At 40.2% G+C, this 19010-nt stretch overlaps 1 protein-coding gene across 1 annotated transcript in view; it reads right to left on the bottom strand.

Annotated features, from left to right (window-relative positions):
* Nucleotides 1-537: 537 nt before the first annotated feature.
* MAPK12 (mitogen-activated protein kinase 12) overlaps nucleotides 538-19010 on the bottom strand; it is a 37871-nt gene continuing 19398 nt past the window's right edge. The window contains exons 5-12 of the mRNA XM_070946835.1: nucleotides 11506-11535; nucleotides 10749-10796; nucleotides 7570-7684; nucleotides 5812-5883; nucleotides 4307-4386; nucleotides 2226-2304; nucleotides 1696-1869; nucleotides 538-608 (exon numbers count right to left, since the gene is read on the bottom strand). Of these exons, the coding sequence (XP_070802936.1) occupies nucleotides 538-608; nucleotides 1696-1869; nucleotides 2226-2304; nucleotides 4307-4386; nucleotides 5812-5883; nucleotides 7570-7684; nucleotides 10749-10796; nucleotides 11506-11535 (669 nt within the window). The remainder of the gene's footprint in view (nucleotides 609-1695; nucleotides 1870-2225; nucleotides 2305-4306; nucleotides 4387-5811; nucleotides 5884-7569; nucleotides 7685-10748; nucleotides 10797-11505; nucleotides 11536-19010) is intronic.

The raw sequence follows: 19010 nt of genomic DNA on the forward strand, positions 1-19010 counted from the left end.
TAATTTGTGACCTTTTTGTCAATTTCTGGGAAGAAATGTCCATTGAGAAAGCTGGATTTGCTTACTGATCAGGTGATTCACTTTAACAATTGTGTTGATTCACTTAATGGCTGTAAAAATTATCATAAAATCAGATGTAATTCAACTTACAATCACAATGATTTATGATGGAAATTCTGATCCCAACATCAGAATTATGACCACATCAGTGGTCATAAGTCAAGGACTATCTGTAATTGAAGCATACCTTGAAAAATATCATAATAGAGATGGTAATCGTATGAATATCCATTTTGGGGGAAAAAGTTTTGTTTCTATTATAATAAGGCTAAGGTTCTTTTAAGAGGGACTGCTGTAATTTACGATATAAAAAGTTTTGAGCACAACTGCTTCAAAATTCATATTAAAATGGTTACATCTAATTTATTAATAAAAGATTTATACAATTATATACATATATACATATACATTTACATAAATATAACATTTACAGTCTCTTTTCTTTACTCAGTTTTTAAACAAACACACAGCTTGAGGTTATACTACCGTTTCTTTTGACTCAGCCAATTGCAATGGGTTAAAGTTTACAATTTCTTTATACGTGATACCTGTAAAAGTTAAAGAAACACAAAAATATTCCCGTTAGATTCAGAATTTTTAAAAGAAAAATAAATCAAAATTTAGTAAGATGGTACAGTAATCCAGATTTGGGAGAAGGAGGAAAGTGATCTGGAGCTTGGTGTAGGCAAGCATGTCACATTTGTTCACTAAAATTGTTTATCTTTTCCTGAGATCTCATAAGTGTGTTAATAAGTGTATTAACCAATGTCGTCAGTAGCTTACAGCTTGAGGTCTCCCATTTAGCTATAGACTAACTTTTAAAACACAATTTATTATATTCAATTCTAAAATGCTAGCAGCAATAAATTTACCTCATTATATATAACATCTTGAATTTTGGGCTCTATTTTGTAAATTTGAATTGGTCCAATTAAGGCATAGCTGCACATAGCTGTTGATGATGGTAGCTTTTCCAATTATATATTTCAGGTATTTTAAACATCCAATGACTAGAAACCAAGATGGTGCAGTTCCCCTTCCTCTTCCTTCACTGATTCTCAGAAAAAGAGCCAGTTTGATCCTACTACAGTACGTTGAAAGCCACCTAATACAGAAAGCAGTTGATGATTTTCATGGCATGGAAGTATATTGCTTGCATATATCTCCCCAATTAATTCCCGTAATGCAAAATTTACAGAATGCTGTCAGCAAATAATATTTTCCCCTCATAATAAGGGCAGCTTTAGTAATTACTATTAAATTTATACCATGCCACTTCTGCTTATAGCAGCTTTCATAGCTATTTTCATTTCTCCTTGCTGTTCTCTCATTTCTTGCCCATCCATGTGTATTCAAGCCTATTGTAGAATTGAGCGTAGAAAAGACATTTGTCTAAGAGTTTGGAAAATTAATTGGAAGAGAGGGAATAATGTAGGTCAAAGAGACAGAATGGAACAGCAAGGACAGAGAAGTATTTCTATGTGTCTTATTTAATGCAGCAGATTCTTCAGTTCCCCTGAATTATATTTTAATTAAAATGTGTAAAAATCTATTTGAAGAATGTAGATAAGGTTTCCTACACCAATCTCATCGTCATTAGAAGACTGCTATTCAACACAACAATTCCAAACATACACTTCCATTCATCCAGGGGCAGATCCATGTTGTCAAAAGTGTCATCATATTTCTCTGCTTTGTTTTCCTCATCAGGATCATGAATGGTTTCAAAATAAGAATGTGCCAAAGCTTCACTTGCTGTTATTCTCTTCTCTGGGTCTAATACCAGCATCTTTTCCAAAAGGTTCACAGCTGGATCAACAAATCAGAAAGGAAGTTTAAGGACAAATTCGCTGGAAATAGATCAAGCATGTATTTTGTGTAAGTTCTGCATCTTCTAGAGATCATGTAGTTCTTCAAAGAGCAAAAGCTCAAAGAACTTTAATTTATAATGAAATGTATCTAGCAGGAAAAGCTGACCTTTATTAGCCAGATAATCTGACAATTATGAAGAAATTATTCAGAAAATAATTCTACAATGAAATTTTCACAGGGCACAAAAAAAATCTTGAAAGTTTTCTTATGTGATAGGATAGAAGATAAGTCAGTTTACTATCCTGATATCACATAATTTTCTAATATACTACATCCATCAATATTTAACTTACCTGAAGGGTTTGCATTTTTCAAAATGGCAGCAAAATCTTTTTTCTGTACTTGTGGAAGGCTTTTGATATAATTTTTTGCCTTAAAATAAATAGACACAAAGATTACTGGATATTGTTTATTAATTCAGGAAATGAAATGAAGAAAAAGAAATTGGATGCTATCAAACTGGGTTTTATTCCTGGTGAATATATGGGGGAAAATGCACGTGTGGAATACACAGACAAATTACATAAGAGTTCACTTTGAATCTGAAGTTACTAAATTAATTCATACACAATTTGCCTACTTTCAATAATTTCTATAGTTTAAGATAATTTAATTTTTTCTCAGACCATAGATGCAGGCAAATTATGAATCTTGGAAATGTGTACACACACACACACACACACACACACACACACAATTTCCCTTTTCCAGTCATATCATTAGAATGCAGTACTGCAGGCTACTTCTGCTGACTGCCGGCTGCCAGCAATTTGGCAGTTCGATTCTCACCAGGCTCAAGGTTGACTTAGCCTTGCATCCTTCTGAGGTTGGTAAAATGAGGACCCAGATTGTTGGAGGCAATATGTTGACTCTGTAAACCGCTTAGAGGGCTGTAAAGCACTGTGAAGTGGTATATAAGTCTAAATGCTATTGCTATGCCCAATTCTAGGGGGTGGTGCTCATTTATGTTTCTTAGCCGAGAGAACCAGCACTGTCCAAAGAAGCTTCCATGGTCATGTGGCCAGCATGACTATACACTGAGGTGCACAGAATACTGTTATCTTCCCACCAAACTGTTACCTATTTATCTATTCACATTTTGCATTATTTCGAACTGCTAGGTGGGCAGGAGATAGTAGAAGTAATGGGAACTCACCCTGTCACAGAGCGCTCAGATCTCAAACCCAGGCTGTCAGCTTTGCAGCTGACAAGTTCAGAGTTTTTAACCGCTGAGCCACTGCATTCCCTACATATATCTATATACACATAAAGTCAGCTCCTGTGTTAATATTCTGAGCTGGCTATAATAAATGAATTAAAATTGGGCAGAAACTGTTGATCCCCACATTCAAACTTCTCTCTGCAAACAGGACTGAAACAGATAACCTGTCTTTCAAGGATATTAGAACTTCTGATTGGCTTACTACAGAAAAGCTTATAAGGCCAGTACAAAAGTGCTATGTACAAGTGGTTCTCAACTTACAACTGTTTGTTTAGTGAATATTTGAAGTTACAACGGCATTAGAAAAGTGACTTACAACTGAGCCTTGCACTTACAACATTAGAACATCACCATGGTCACTTGATCAAAATTTGGGCACTGGCAATTGACATGTATTTATGACAGTTCCAGTACCCAGGGGGGTCATGTGATTGCCATTTACAACCTTCACAGCTGGCTTCCGACAAGCAAAGTCAATGCGAGAGGCCAGATTTACTTAACAAAAAGGTTGTAAAATTGGACATGACTCACTTAACAACTTGCTTAACAACATAAATTCTGGACTCAATTGTGGTCGTAAATCAAGGATTACCTTTGTACAATATAAATCCAATTTGTAGTGAAATCAAGTTTTACATTCTTGTGCCTTTTATTTTTGTCTATATGATTTTTAATTTTTTTTTATTTAAATTTATATAGCTATGGATCTCATCAGAAGTGATGTCAGAGGTCTCTATTGGATAGGATAAACAGTTTCCACCTATCATTTTCTTGCGATCTTGTGACAATTTCTCACATCAAGTATACCTCACATGGAAAGGGGAAGCTCAGCAACATCTTAAGGGTAAAAGAATCACAATAATTAATTTAAAGTTTTAAACACAAGGTGCCTGAAATATTTCTTTAAAAATTAGAACCACGTAAAATTTCCTATGATGTATAGCATTTAAGACAGCAATAATTTATATTAATGAGGTATGGATGACTGTGAACTAAAAAAGTTTCTAATAGTTTCTAACCAGATTTCCTTGGTTTGCTGCTTTCTATGCTGTGTTAAAAGAAAATCTCAAAATAGAACTAGTGTATTTAAATACCACAGAACCATCTATTTCTGAACCTGCTCATGTAAATTTGGCAAAAGCAGCAACTTACATCTTGGCTTTGTAGTTTCTGAACAAAATCCTGAGTTGGTGTGCCTGTAACTTTCATAATTTCTGTAAGCTGGTCCAGATCTGAATGTCAAAGTCAGGAATCAAATATTCAGTCAGCATGTTATTTAAAAAATGATATAATTAATCTGATTTTACTGTTGAAATCAAAGCATGTAACATACATACTTCATATACTTTTTTATAACTGCCAGCAGTTGGCTAGGAATTCACAACTAAAACGATACTCCTCAAATGGCTTAGGGCCAGGTATCTACGAGACCGCCTTCTGCCGCCAATAGCTCCGACCGGCCAGTACGCTCGCACAGAGAAGGCCTCCTCAGGGTGCCATCGGCCAGACAATGTCGGCTGGTGACCCCCAGGGGGAGAGCCTTCTCTGTGGCGGCACCTGCCCTCTGGAACGACCTACCCCCAGAGATACGCACGATACCAGACCTCCGGACTTTTCGTCGGGCTCTGAAAACTCATTTATTTCATCTAGCCGGGCTGGCTTGATCCCATCCTTTCGGTTTTAATTTGAAATTGGTTTTAACTGGGTTGTTTTAAATTGTGGGCCGAAATTATTTAATATCTTTTAAACTGTTTTTAAATTTTATATGCTATGTTTTATCTCGGCTGTTCACCGCCCTGAGTCCTGCTGGAGAAGGGCGGTATAAAAATCAAATAAAAAATCAAATCGAATATTCATTAATGGGTCATCTTCACTTTTGTTTTTTTTACCACACTTTTGGTCATCTCAAGTGATTTCAGGCTAACAATTTGTAAAAGATTTCATACCTACATTAAAATTTTAGATTTCTTTCTTTGTTAAACTAGTATCAATGATCTCATCTTCCAAATTTTGAAGATAGAAAGCTATGTTGTCTTTAAACACTGATTCTTCATAACTCATTTTGAGCCTCTAAAAATGTCCATGACAATAAAAAAAAAAAAGAGAGAGAAAAAAGGATAAACTCAAAGTTTAGCTGCATCAATACATATAAACTAAAATGCAATCCTATATGCCAAATGTTGGAACAAAAAATGTGACTTTCAACCAGCATTTAATTATATTTAATTTAATTAAAATAAGAGCCCTGGTGGAGCAGTACTTAAAATGCAGTATTGCAGGCAAACTCTGCCCACTCGGAGCCTGGAGTTCGATCCTGACATGGCTAGAGTCTTCAACCTTTCCAAGATCAGTAAAATGGGTGCAATATACAAATAATGCTTCTTCATTGTAAACTGCCCATAGATTGCTGTAAAGTGCTACAGGGTGGTACTCTATATAAGCCTAAATGCTATTGCTATGAGCTGTGACAAACTATTAATCTGGCAACTTTCTGGCAAAGCTATATACCTCCAAAACTGGCTTGATGTTTGTAAGTACTGGTATATAGCTCAACTGATCATTTTTCACTTGAAGTGATTACGAAGTGACTTACTTTGATACCTGAATTTTTGCATATTTCTCCAACTTAATGTGAAGCATTCATCAAGAAAGGATACGATCATTGCCCTTGAAAAGGGGCCTTCCCGTTATCATCTCAGCCATTATACACCCCACCGACCAGATATCTACTGAAATACAGAAAATGCACCCATTAAATTGATGTGAGCAGCATCTAAATTCAGCTCATCAATCAACAACAAAACCTTTAAAAAAAGCAACAATGCAAAATCAGTGTTTTGTGATTTGTAACTGAAAATGTGTGTTCTATTTCTGCAATTTCAATAGTTCAATGAATGCTTTTTTAGAACGTTAACAGTCCTTTAAAACTTTTAGAACGTTAACAGGAATCTTCTTTGTTTCAAAGTTTCTGTTCTTTAGCATTGATGAAGCTGCTAGGTATATCCAAATCAAAGCTGTCTGTTGTGCCAGTTCTTTATTACATTTTAAATTTTCATGTAAGGAGCTCAGCATGATATAGTATCATTTCCATTTTATCTACTCATAAAACTCAGTGAGTTCTATGTACCAGTGGACTATTATTTTAAAAAAATACAAATAAAACTTCTATTGTTGGCTTATTATTGCGGCAGGTTTTCTGCAAATACCAGCTTCCCCTGTCAGAAGTGCAATCAGTATGGTAATAACTAATAATTAAATAATATAGTAATTAATACTCAAAAGTAGCACAGAGCAAGTAATTGTTGGTCTAAATCTGCAGGATAGCATGAAGAGGAAGAGGAGGAGGAGGAAATTGTGGGATATCTTATGTAATTACAATGATGATACATGTATCTGACATAGGAGTACATGTATGAAAGGCAATACGGGTAGTCTTCATTTAATGATGGTAATTGGGCTGCAAGATATGTGATGGTTTGAGAGGCCAACATGATGGGGTTGCTGGGACCTGACAAAACTTTCAAAATCAGTTATAAGTCTCCTTTTTCAGTGCTACTGTACCTTCAAATGGTTGCTGAACAAATGATTGGTAAATAAAGAGTACTTGTAGCAGAGTTTTCAGGAGTTACATATAGTACTTGGCTTCCAAGTCCCTATAGCCGTGATGATGAACCTATAGCACGCGTGCCATAGGTGGCACACAGCGCCCTCTCTGTGGGCACACAAGCTGTCACCCCAGTTCAGCTCTGTCGCGCATACGCGTGCACCTCCCACAGGCCAGCTGGTCATCGGGTCTCTGCTGTGCATGCACAGGGGCGGTGTGTGTGTGTGTGGGTCGCATGTGCATGGGGGCAGTGGTCATGCGCATACATGGGGGGGCGCAAGGCACATGTGGGGGTGTCACGAGCACATGCGCGGGGCACATATGGGGCCGAGCGTGCATTGCATTTGGGGGGTTCAGGCACGCACACGCGCATTTGCGTGTGCTTTGGGCACTCAGTTCGGAAAAGGTTAGTCATCACTGCCCTACAGAAGGGGCCACTGTTAAGAATGGCTGAATAGGAAAACCAGACAAGTGAAGTCAGACATTGCAGAAATGGCAAAGCCTTGAAACCCAAGAGTTTCAGAAACCTACCTAATGTCCTGCAGATGATTAGAACTAAGATGTTTCCCTCTAGAAATGTTATAGAAATTAATATGCAAACAGTTACACTATCTGTTGTTTAATTCTTTGCAATTTTATTCAATGTCTCTGCAAATAAAAAAACTGAGTTTTTTGGTTGGTCTACAAAGTGATCACAAGGTAGTTTTTGTAAAGCTGCTACTCTTTTGCAATAGAAGTGATGAAATTATATAATCAGTGGTTACAGAAACCCCAGCGCAGAACAACAGTTTCTAGCAAATACAAAAATTACCTGTTTGTGTATAATGCATCCAATTAAGTATAACTTCTGGGGCTCGATACCACCTAGTAACCACATAGCCAGTCATCTCACTATCTGTATGTCTTGCCAGCCCAAAATCTAAAATCTGTTTTAGAGGAACAAAATATAATCAATTTTCATTTCTAGAATTGTCATAAAAGCCTTGAATTGGAATGAGATTTGTTCAAGTTAGAAAATATTCCTAAACATTTCCCTAAAAATATAAATCTATTCCCTTGAAAATAGTTAAGAGAGATGCCTAACAGGCTACATTACATTTCTGTCACACTGCTAAAATACTTATTTCTCATATCCATATATTTTCTCATTACCTCTATTCAATTTACAACATTATCCAAATAATTGATTGCAATGAAATAATACCCTTATTTTAGAGGAATGCAAATTGTTATTTGGGTTTTGTAGCCTTGTTCATATTAAATATCATTTTTGCAAATAAAGGATAAGAATCTCAAAGGCCTATTCATTACATGCTATTTATTCAAACATCATAAATGCAAGTTTGGCATATTACATTTTTCCTGACAGTAGTAAGTGGAAATCTCAGTTCACAGGAATTATTTTTTACAATATATAATCATAAAGGCAGAAAACTGAAATAACATGAATTTGGCTTATTATTTATATTCAAAGCTACTGAGAAAGCTTTGAGCTTACTTTAGGCCATGACAATGTAGCTGGCAGACACAGATTTTCTTCCCCCATTATCAGATATTCCAAAATGCCATTCAAAGGGTCAAAGACCTCAGGCTCCAAGCATTACATAGGGTTCAGGGTTACTATGCTCAAAGTGGATGGAAATACAATTTGAAAATCAGTCTCACTACTCATTACTGCATGTACCAATATGTGGATCCAACTCAATGCAATTTTTTAAAAATTAAATTGCTATGATTTTAGAAGTGAAAAAAATGAAATAAAGCACTTACAGGTAATCTTCCACTTATAACCAAAACTGGACCTGAAATCTTGTTGCTTGAGATACAATGGAACTATTTTGTTCACTGACTGCAATCCTGCAATCTCCAACTTGCAGCTGTGGGTTGTTAAGCAGACTGCTGTGGTTTGGGCTTCCAGGGCATGGTGGAGAGGGCCCAAGCCAAGGAGAATCACCAGAATGCTTATTGACTTTCTGGGTGTTAGGCAAACAACCAAACACACACACACACACAGTTTGAGTTAACTACTTTATTATGTTCTGTCTATAATATAGGAATCTCCTCAGTCTAGCAGCCTACTCTTAGGAATGACCTTAGCCCTTTAGCAGTCAAGCAGTGATTCTAGGCTAGCTCTGAGCTTGATCTGTCCCCAACACTGGAGGAGCTGGCAGCGAAAATTGTAATTTTCAGGACATTTGACAACTGATTGTAAATGTGAACAGGTTGCCAAGTGCTCAAAATGCAGTCATGCAATCGGAGAGCAATGTGACATTTTATTATGGCAGGAAGCACTTTATGATCTCTAAAGCACCCATTTCAAGGCTGTAATGACTGAGCAATCATTAAATAACTGGTCATAAATTGTGGACTAGCTGTAATTGCTTTCTTATATTAAAGTTGCAATTTAATAGTTGGCAGGTAAGAAGTTTTGCATACTTTCAGAGGATTTTGCTACAAGATTTCCTTGAAAATACTCTACATCTAACCCTCTGTTTAATTTTTCTGTTGGAATATTTTTTAAAAAACAGTGAATCTGTTTAAACACACCTATGATGCTCTAACAAAACTTAAGCAATTTATGTTAGCTTAATGTGCTGTTCTAGGGATTATTGCTTGTTGGAAATATTGTGTGTTTGCCATGAATTCATACAAATCCTGAACTCAATAACCAGCTATGGTTGTAACATAGACCCAAATTGAAGATCATACTGAACTGCTTGTAGCTTCAGCCAATCCATACTAACAATAGTAACTCAAAAATAATTTAATTTTTGAAGCTTTTTATATGAACCCCATCAACAGAGCCTTTATTAAGATGCTCAATTGTCTAAATGAAAACCTTACAAAGTGAAAAGCCCTAGAGCCGTGATGGCAAATTTATGGCACACGTGCCACAGGTGGTACACGGAGCCATATCTGTGGGCACACAAGCGTTGCCCTAGCTCAGCTCCAGCTCACATGGACGTGCCAGCCAGCTGATTTTCGTGCCTTCTGAACTCACTGGAATTTGGGAAATGGGCTGTTTCCTGCCTCCAGAGGACCTCCAGAAAGCCTCTGGAGCCTGGGGAGAGTGAAAAATGGGCCTTCTGGTCCCACCGGAAGTCGGGAAATGGGCCATTTCTGGCCTCCAGATGGTTGTGGGGTGAAGAGAAAGGCCATTTTCGCCCTCCCCAGGCTCCTAGAAAGCCTCTGAGCCTGGGGAGAGTGGAAAACAGGCCTTCTGGTCCCACCGGAAGCTGGGAAACGGGCCATTTCCAGCCTCTGGAGGGGTGGGGAAGGCTGTTTTCGCCCTCCCCAGGCTGCAAAAAAGCCTCTGGAGCCTGGGGAGGGCGAAAAAATGGGCTTACCTAGCCCACTGTGCCATCATGTGCCAAAAGCGGGGGGGGAGCGCAGGGGGTCGTGTACGCATGCACGGGGGGGCATTGAATTATGGGTGTGGTCACACATGCACACAATCCCCCACCGCACTTCCCCCGCTTTTGGCACATGCCAGCAAAAAGGTTAGCCATCACTGCCCTAGAGTGTCTACTCAGCATTTTATTCCCATTACCCCAATCTAGGACTGCATGCTATGTTTCCAACTTGTATCTTATTTTCCACAGCTTAATTAAAGATACCTTTTGAAAAAGAGAAATGGTCTTTTGTAAAAGACAAAGACTTGATTCTGCTGTCTTCTTACAAACAACGGGATGAAATCCAATAATTATGAAAACATTCAAGCTTAAAGCTTCTGGGAAAATGTTAACAAACTTCTTTTACAAGCAATCATCCTTACATAGTGTGCAATGTTGCAGAGTCTATCCTTACTCAGGAAATATGCAGTTAATCCAGGCACACAGACATTAACAGTCTATTATTTCACACAATAGTGCTACAGACTGCAACCTGTTCTCATTTTTAAAATGCTTTTTGAGTTAGTTGTATCTGACATAATTCCAAATTCCCCAGTATTTACTTCTGAAAAAGCCACTAGAGCATTCAGTTTCTTACCTTCAACTCACAGTCTTCATTAACCGCTAGATTTCCAGGTTTTAAATCCTATAAAATATTTAAAACAAGAAATCTAAAATTGAATTCATTTGCAGTTGGAAGTATTTATTTCAAAGGAAGGCATTTTTTTCATTTGTTCAAGACAAACAATGGCCCAGAATGCAAATGGGCTGATGTGTTGCCAAATATGAACATAGGGACCGATACTCAAGGGATCAGAAGCTTCTCTGGCAGTGACTGACCAATTACAGAAGCCAAGGGAGCAAGCAAAGTATTTTTTTTAAAAAAATCCAAAGTCAAACAGGTATGTGCATGTATATCACTATAACATTTCCACTGAGCAAAATGAAAATATTACAAGCATGCAAAATCCTGATTTCCTTTCAATCAATCACAAAGGAAACCTGTACTATTCATTGCGTTTATACTGAATTGGAAATAGTTATTGTAATAATTCCTGAAGGATAGTTTAATTTGCATTTAAACTGTGACTTTGCAAACAGTACATCAAAGAACCCAAGGAATACATTATCAAGTTCTCATTAAAACAGCAAAGACTTTTTCAAAGAAGCCTTGTAGGTATCAATATTTGAAATTGTGCAATAAACGTTATCTTTCTTTGTATATTTCAGTATAAAATTTCAGTATAAAACTCCAAGCATTATATATGGATATGTGATTGAAGAGAATCTTGCTACAAAAATATCTAAACCTATCTAAACCTATAAAAAAGGAAAGCTTGAAGAGTTTTACTTACTCTATGAATTATGCCAGATGAATGGATATACTGCGGAAAGAAAACAAAAAATATTTTACTCATTTGCTATCGATGAAATGTTTTTTTTTGATATATGTTTATTTTTTAAAACAAAAAATAAATAAAATAGAACACATCTTTTCAAAACGAAGCTTTCGCTCTGGTCACAAATTGAAACAAACCATTAACAAATCTTATTTTCAATTAACACAACTCAATATTTTAAACAGATATTTCCCTCATATAACTATATATATAATATATATATAACTATACCATTATCCCCAAAAACCCATTACTTAAATCTTAAATCCTATCCAGTTAACAATTCATTTTTCTCTTTCATTTGCTTAGATAGATATTTTGACAATATAAATTATACAATTATATTAGACAAATTAAACATTAATTAATTAATTATTATTAAACCTAATTTATGCATTTTATCTTAACTATCACTTTCAACATGCACCTCCTTGTTTTGATCATTCCACCTCTTTTTATTATCTTTGATGTTAAACCAATCATTTCTATTTCTTGACTGTTAATCACAGCATAACCGTTTGTTTTAGCTATTAAATATAGCATATTTTTATTTTTTGGCCGTTATCCAGCATGCCCTTTGTTTGGCTGTTGAACACAGCATATTAGTTTTGTTTTTTGGCCGTTACACGGCATCTTCAGGTTTGTTTGGCTGTTGAACACAGCATCTCTATTTTTGTTTTTTGGCCGTTACACGGCATATTAAGTTTCATTTGGGCTGATACCCAACATGACCATTTGTTTGGCTGTTCTATACAGCATATTATAACTTTTTGGCTGTTAAATACAGCACGTTCATAGTTGGTTTAACAATCTCTACTTAAACCCTTCTTTGTTGTTTCCCTCCATCTATGCATTGCTTTTCATTTAGTCATATTTTTCTTTATCTTTTTTCATAGCAATCATAACATTTTAACCTTGAGACATGGTTCTTGCTTAAAACATATTTTTAAGTATATTTTTAAATTCCTTTTAACATTTTCAATTAATCATATTCACCCTTATTCTTTATCTTGACATTTTACCATTAAAACATAGTTCTGGCATCAAACATATCTTTACATGTATTAATTAGTTTCATTTAACAATTTTAATTTCTATAAAAGCCTCCCTTTAATTTATTACAATCATCTTTATTTTAATTTTAATTTTAATTTTATTCTCCATAAATCCAATTAGATCTCTTTTCATATTTTTATTCCGGATATAATGTATCAAATCTCTTTCTTTTGGGGCTGCGCTAAATCCTTCTTCTATTCCTGTACCAACATTCAAGTTATTATTTGTTCAACTGTAGGAGTTCCATTGTAAATTCCTTTTCTTTTCACCCAAGTCCAGCTGCTTGCAGTCAGGAAAGAAAAATCCTCCTCCACAGTTCAGCAATATTTTTTTTTCTGTAGAGCTCAAAATTCTCATAACAAAGGGAGGTTACAAAGTTCCTCTTTGTGCCAGATGGTGTCTCTCTATAATTCACATTTCCCATTAGTCATGCAAGACTCCATTTTATTTCTTATTATATAACCATCGACTTTATTTTCTTCTTTTGGTTAAAAAAGTATCAAATCTTTTTTCCCCACTTAGTCCAATTCAGATTTTAAAGTGTTTAGTCCTTTTACCAAATCTCTACATTAAGTCTCTAATTCTTGTTCCAAAATTAGTTGTTTCTCGGGTCTTTGTTCTTTAAAGTTGCAGTTTAAAAATTTTTTTTCAAAGCCCCTTTGTTACTTAGCCGCTGTTTTAGGCTAGGGGTTTTCTAGTTACTGATATAGCTCCAAACGTTGTTACAAGCCTGGGTTGTTGTCACTCACCTGGCTTCAAAAGGCTCCGTTTTACTTCGCTTTCCTCCAGCACTTTTCTTGCCCGGTTGTCCCAGCTTCGTGGCAGCCGACATGGCTGCCGCCCCCCGCTGCCGACTCACAGAGGGTTCCCTCTGACCTCTGAGGAACTTGCCTGTTCCTCTTGGTCTTCCAAGGCTCCCCTCTTCTTCCCCCGTCCCTGCAGGACACATTCGGTCCACAGACCCATCGGCAGCGGTTCAGCAGCTGGGGTTTTCGTGGGACTCATCAGAGCCCGCTATTTCCCTGACTGTCTTGCTGCGATGTCAACCAGAAGCTCCGCTATCGATGAAATGTTTTTGTTCTTCCAAAGCTTTGCAAGACAATGGCAAAAACAATCCACAGGGAACCACTGTGAACCACAAGTTCTACATCTTCATCGTGATCGGACTTTCCTTTTTTTTCCCTTGATTTTAAAAAAGGTTTTTGCTAAGCGAAACATCAGGCTGTAATTTTGTCTATATTTACAGATATGCCTCTGGACCCCATAAAACCTCTTTATAGTTTTTAAGAATAAAAAATGGTGACTTCAATGGTGCACTTTGCATGAATACCCATCTGTTAACGGATAAAGGTAATTTGAGGCAATAATGAGAATCTTGCAAGATTAGAATATGAGACATAGAACAGGCTCATCTGTCTGCTTTCTCATAAATGCTATTTTGTGACCTGAATGCCCCCACTCCAGGGGTGAAATCCAGTAGGTTCTGACAGGTTCTGGTAGAACCGGTAGCAGAAATTTTGAGTAGTTCGGAGAACCGGCAAATACCACCTCTGGCTGGGGTGGGAATGGAGATTTTGCAATATCCTTCCCCCGGGAGTGGGGAGTGAATGGGGATTTTGCAGTACTTCCCCTGCCACGCCCACCAAGCCACACCACGTCCACCAAGCCACACCCACAGAACCGGTAGTAAAAAAAATTGGATTTTACCACTACCCCACTCTAACATTTGTTATGTGAATGGGCAAGAATTCATAGGAAAAAGCCATTTGTCAGTGTCCATGACAAGGTTTTGAAATTAAAATTTGTCTTTCAATTCAAAAAGACTCTACTTCCTGTACTTTAGTTGTGTTTCATGGAAGTTGCAATCCAAGAAACCTAGAAATCAATATTTGTTTCAGTTGTCAGAAACCAGATATCTAGATTGAGAAACATGAGTGGAAAATTCAGAATTCTTCTATCAAACCAAGCACTGTTAACTGGAGGATTATTTCTTTGCTGCAGACCAACAATTCATCTTACCTACATATATAGGAAACCAGTCTTTTGAACTATGGCTCAAGACCAATTATCTGCCTTTCTTCTTTGCAAGCACTAAACTTCCAGATAAAACGTATTTGCAAAACAGAGCTTGAATGGTGCTTTTGTATACCATAGCTCTACTTGGGTTCTATTTCTGTCCTTGTTTCCTTTCAACAATGGCATTGTCATCACTATGGGATTCCCAAAGTAGAGCCTTCAGCCATTTTAATCTTAGCCTTCTTCTTCCTACCGTGTTTTCCTGAAAATAAGACCCTATTTGATATTTTTTTGAACCCCGAAATAAGCACTTGGCCTTATTTTCGGGGAGGTCTTATTATTTTGGGGTGCATGGAGCAAGATGGGCATGCTCTTGCTGTCTTACCTGATTTCCAGCTCTACATTTAAATATTTTCGGGGAGGGCTTATTTTCAGGGGGAGGCTTATTTTAGCGCATGCGCTCAAAAGCCCGATGGGGCTTATTATCAGGGGATTTCTTATTTTTGAGGAAACAGGGTACTGTATTAGCAGGAAAAAAAGCATTTGAAATCTTAGCATGAGCCCTTACATTTGCACAACATATTCACAGTATATTTTGTGTAGAAGAAATGAATTATTAGTCCTACAAGTAGGAAAGGATCATTATGGAAATATTCTTAGGTAAGCAAAGCTTCCTAAGAAGCTAACAAGGAACAGGGAAAAGCAATGATTTCTGCTGGAGATTCTGTGATGTAGTGATGAATGTGATGGACTAGGGAGTGGAAAGGCAGAGATTCAAGATCCACCTGAGCCATGAAAACGAAGCGGATGATTTAGAATCACTCTTACAATTCAATATATCTCACTGGGTTGTTGTTATGGGAGAATAAATGCTATCAGTATCCTCAAACTTGTAAAGGAAAGGTAGGAAATCAATCAAATAAATATATGAAACCATTCTTAATCCTCTGTGACAGTACTACATCAAATATCCATTTCTTTTTCAAAAAGGTTGTTTTCATTTCTTGTTGCCATAACAGGCAGTATAAACAAACATGAAAAACAGCCAGGTGCTGCTTCTCAGCAAACACTAAGTACAATATTTCAATCACAAGCCAGGGGCTGAGAACAAACTCTTCTGCGCATGTCTAAGATGGCGTCCCGGCGCTGAATCCCGGATCCTTGGGGGCGATGCCTCGGCTTGGGGGGACTTCAGGGGGGTCATTTTGAACAGCTATGACCCCCGTTTGGGAAAAAGAGCAACTGGGGATCCCATTGAGAGCTTTGTTAGCTCTCCGGACTACCCCAGCTCCGAGGAGGACGACGTTGAAGCACTGGCGGGTGAGGGCGTGAAGGATGCGGCCTGCGGGGGCGGCACTAGCACCGGCGGCTACGGGTGGTCGCGGCGGCGGCAGTGGCGGCCCCCTGACGACGGCGACGTTTGAGGCCCCTACGGAGGTTCCCCACGCCCCTGGATGCCTCGAGGAAGATCTAGAGGCAGGGGGCGGCTGGGGGCGTCCGTGGGGAGGCCGATGGCGACAGTGGCGATGGTGGCGGCGGCAGCTGCAGCGGCGGCTGCGGTGATGGCAGCTGATGTCGGGGCGGCTCCCAACGGCTTGCAGACCTGAACTACAGCATAGGATTCTTCAGCAGCAGCCTTAGACTGAGCTCTGGGAGATTGGAGAGTGTTGGACCCTTGGGGGAAGGGTTACCTCCATGGAGACCCAGAGACACCCCCCCCCAGGACGAGCTGGATGGGGGGGGAACGAAATAGGGCAGCATTATCCATCAGATAATGGTTGAGGGATTTGCAGGGGTCGGAAAAGAACTACAAACCTATGCGGCTTGAATTTCCCCTCCCTCTTCCTTCCTTTGGACCGAGTTTAGGCCTATGGGCCTTACTACGGTTACAGCTGCCCATCTACCTTGGCCTGAATTATTCCAAATTTTCCCCCTTTTACATCTAGCCTGTCTGAACTCCCTGCCATGTAAAATCTCTTTGACGTGAATTTACGAACTTAAACCTCCTTCTGAGCAGGATACTTGGACTCCCGGATGCTACTAATCCCAGGAGGGATACTGGTTCTATGGACGTAAGGCCAGTGGGAGGCGGACTATGGCTATCTTCACACCCGGATTTCCATCAGTTTCCATGGGTGGCCTAGGTGAGAGCATGGCTGCCCTGGAAACTTCCGGGGTCGAATGATATGCACCTCCTTGGCCATTGTCGTGAGAGGACAATGGGCTTGATGGCCTAACCATGGACTAGAATTTTCCCTATGTTTGTAACATCAGCGGTACTCCCTTCCCTTGGACTTTGTCTCCCCTGATGATTATATGTATTCGGTGTCGGAACTCCTCGCCCTGCGAGATTCTCCCCTCTCGCAGGTTTGGCCCTCCACATTATCGAGGGCCTATCTCGATGACGGACTTTGGAGTCCAGAGAGATGGCATGGAGCAAGGAAGAATTTGTGGGGATTTTTAGGGAATTTTTTAAAGATTTTAAGGGGTTCTGGGAGGGGGGTTTGTAATGATCTTTCTAGAGAAATTGGGAAGAAGACTCTGGGGGATGGGGGGGGAAATCCACCAGGGTCAGAGCCGAGCCCGGCACAGGGTAACGATTTGGGAGGTGTTGGTCGAGGGACTGGGAAAGGGATGGGGGACGATACCTATGAGGTCTGTACCATCAGCACGGTAGATGGGAGGGGCAGATATGGCGGGAGCAGGGGACCATATCATGTGTTGGGGGCTCGCACTTGCTGTTTGAGAGCAATTGCTTGCCCCGGTCCCCATGGCTCCTCTCGGAGACTAGGTGGCTTAGACACTCAGGATCTGGGCCTTCGGCTGATGTTATGCAATGCCAGGTCCGTGGTTAATAAGGCCCCCCTCATTTACGATCTTATACAAGAGGGAGGAGCGGACCTGGCGGGTATTACGGAGACCTGGTTGGGCCCGGAGGGTGGCGTCCCTCTGGTTGAAATGTGCCCACCAGGTTTCAGAGCATTCCATCAGCCAAGGGCCCAGGGGAGGGGCGGGGGGGGTGGCGGTTATTATTAACGAGGATCTGGATCCGAGGGAGACCACTGTGCCTCAGATAGCCGGATGTGAGTCCCTCCTTGTGAGGTGGGGCTGTGGGGTTCAGATGGGCTTGTTGCTTACGTACCTGGCTCCCTGCCGCGTGGCAACAGCCCTACCTGAGCTACTCGACGTGATAGCCACGGTGGCAGTAGATACACCCAGGCTTTTAGTCATGGGTGATTTCAACTTGCCATCCGTCGGTGAAACGTCTGAGGTGGCTCGGGAGTTCATGGCTTCCATGACGGCCATGGACCTGACCCAGTTAGTTCATGGCCCTACTCACAGGGGAGGTCACACTCTGGATTTGATTTTTGTCTCTGGCCAGTGGTTGAGTGGTCTTGTTATAGGGGATATAGACATGGAACCCTTGTCATGGACTGACCACTCACTCCTTCGCCTAGATCTTCGAACCGCGACCCCTCGCCGCAGGGAGGCGGACCCAACTAGATGGATTCGCCCCAGGCGCCTGATGGATCCTGATAGGTTCCAGACGGAGCTTGGGCCATTTCCTGAGGATCTAGCACATGACTCGGCCGAGGACCTGGTAGCCGCCTGGGATCGGGCGGCTGGTGGGGCCTTGGACCGAGTTGTGCCTTTGCGGCCTCTGACCCGATGCCGATCCCGGGCGGCTCCTTGGTTTACTGAGGAGCTGAGGGAAATGAAGCGCCGGAAAAGACGCCTGGAGAGCGGTTGGAGGGCCAGTCTCGCTGAATCTGATCGAACACTGGTAAGGTCGCATATTAAGGCCTACCTAGTGGCGATAAAGACAGCAAAGTCTAACTACTTTTCCGCCTCTATTGCGTCATCAGGGAATCGTCCGGCCGCCCTGTTTAGGGTGACCCGCGCCCTGCTCCATCCGGGAGTGCGGGAGGATCCCTTAGAAGGCAGGGCGGAGGATTTCGGACAATACCTGTATGACAAAATCGCTCAGATCCGGGGGGATTTGGACTCTGACTGGGTAGATCAGGGCAGGGTGACGAGGAACAGTCTTGAGAATGTTATCTGGGAGGAGTTTGATGCTGTGACTCCCGATGATGTGGACAGGATTTTGGGGAGACTTAGTGCGGCCACATGTTTACTGGACCCGTGTCCCTCCTGGTTGGTACTGGCTTCCCGGAAGGTTATACGAGGCTGGCTCCAGGGCGTCATTAATGCTTCGTTGAGGGTCACTTCCCCGCTGCCCTGAAAGAGGCGGTGGTGAGGCCTCTCCTCAATAAGCCGTCCCTGGATCCAGCAATATTGGCTAACTATCGTCCTGTCTCCAACCTTCGCTTCATTGCGAAGGTTGTTGAGAGTGTGGTCGCGCAACAGTTTCCACAATTCCTGGAGGA

Source organism: Pituophis catenifer, unplaced genomic scaffold (assembly GCF_029215685.1).
Source record: "Pituophis catenifer annectens isolate HBS135680 unplaced genomic scaffold, rPitCat1.0.hap2 SCAF_7, whole genome shotgun sequence".
Classification (NCBI taxonomy): Eukaryota; Metazoa; Chordata; class Lepidosauria; order Squamata; family Colubridae; genus Pituophis; species Pituophis catenifer.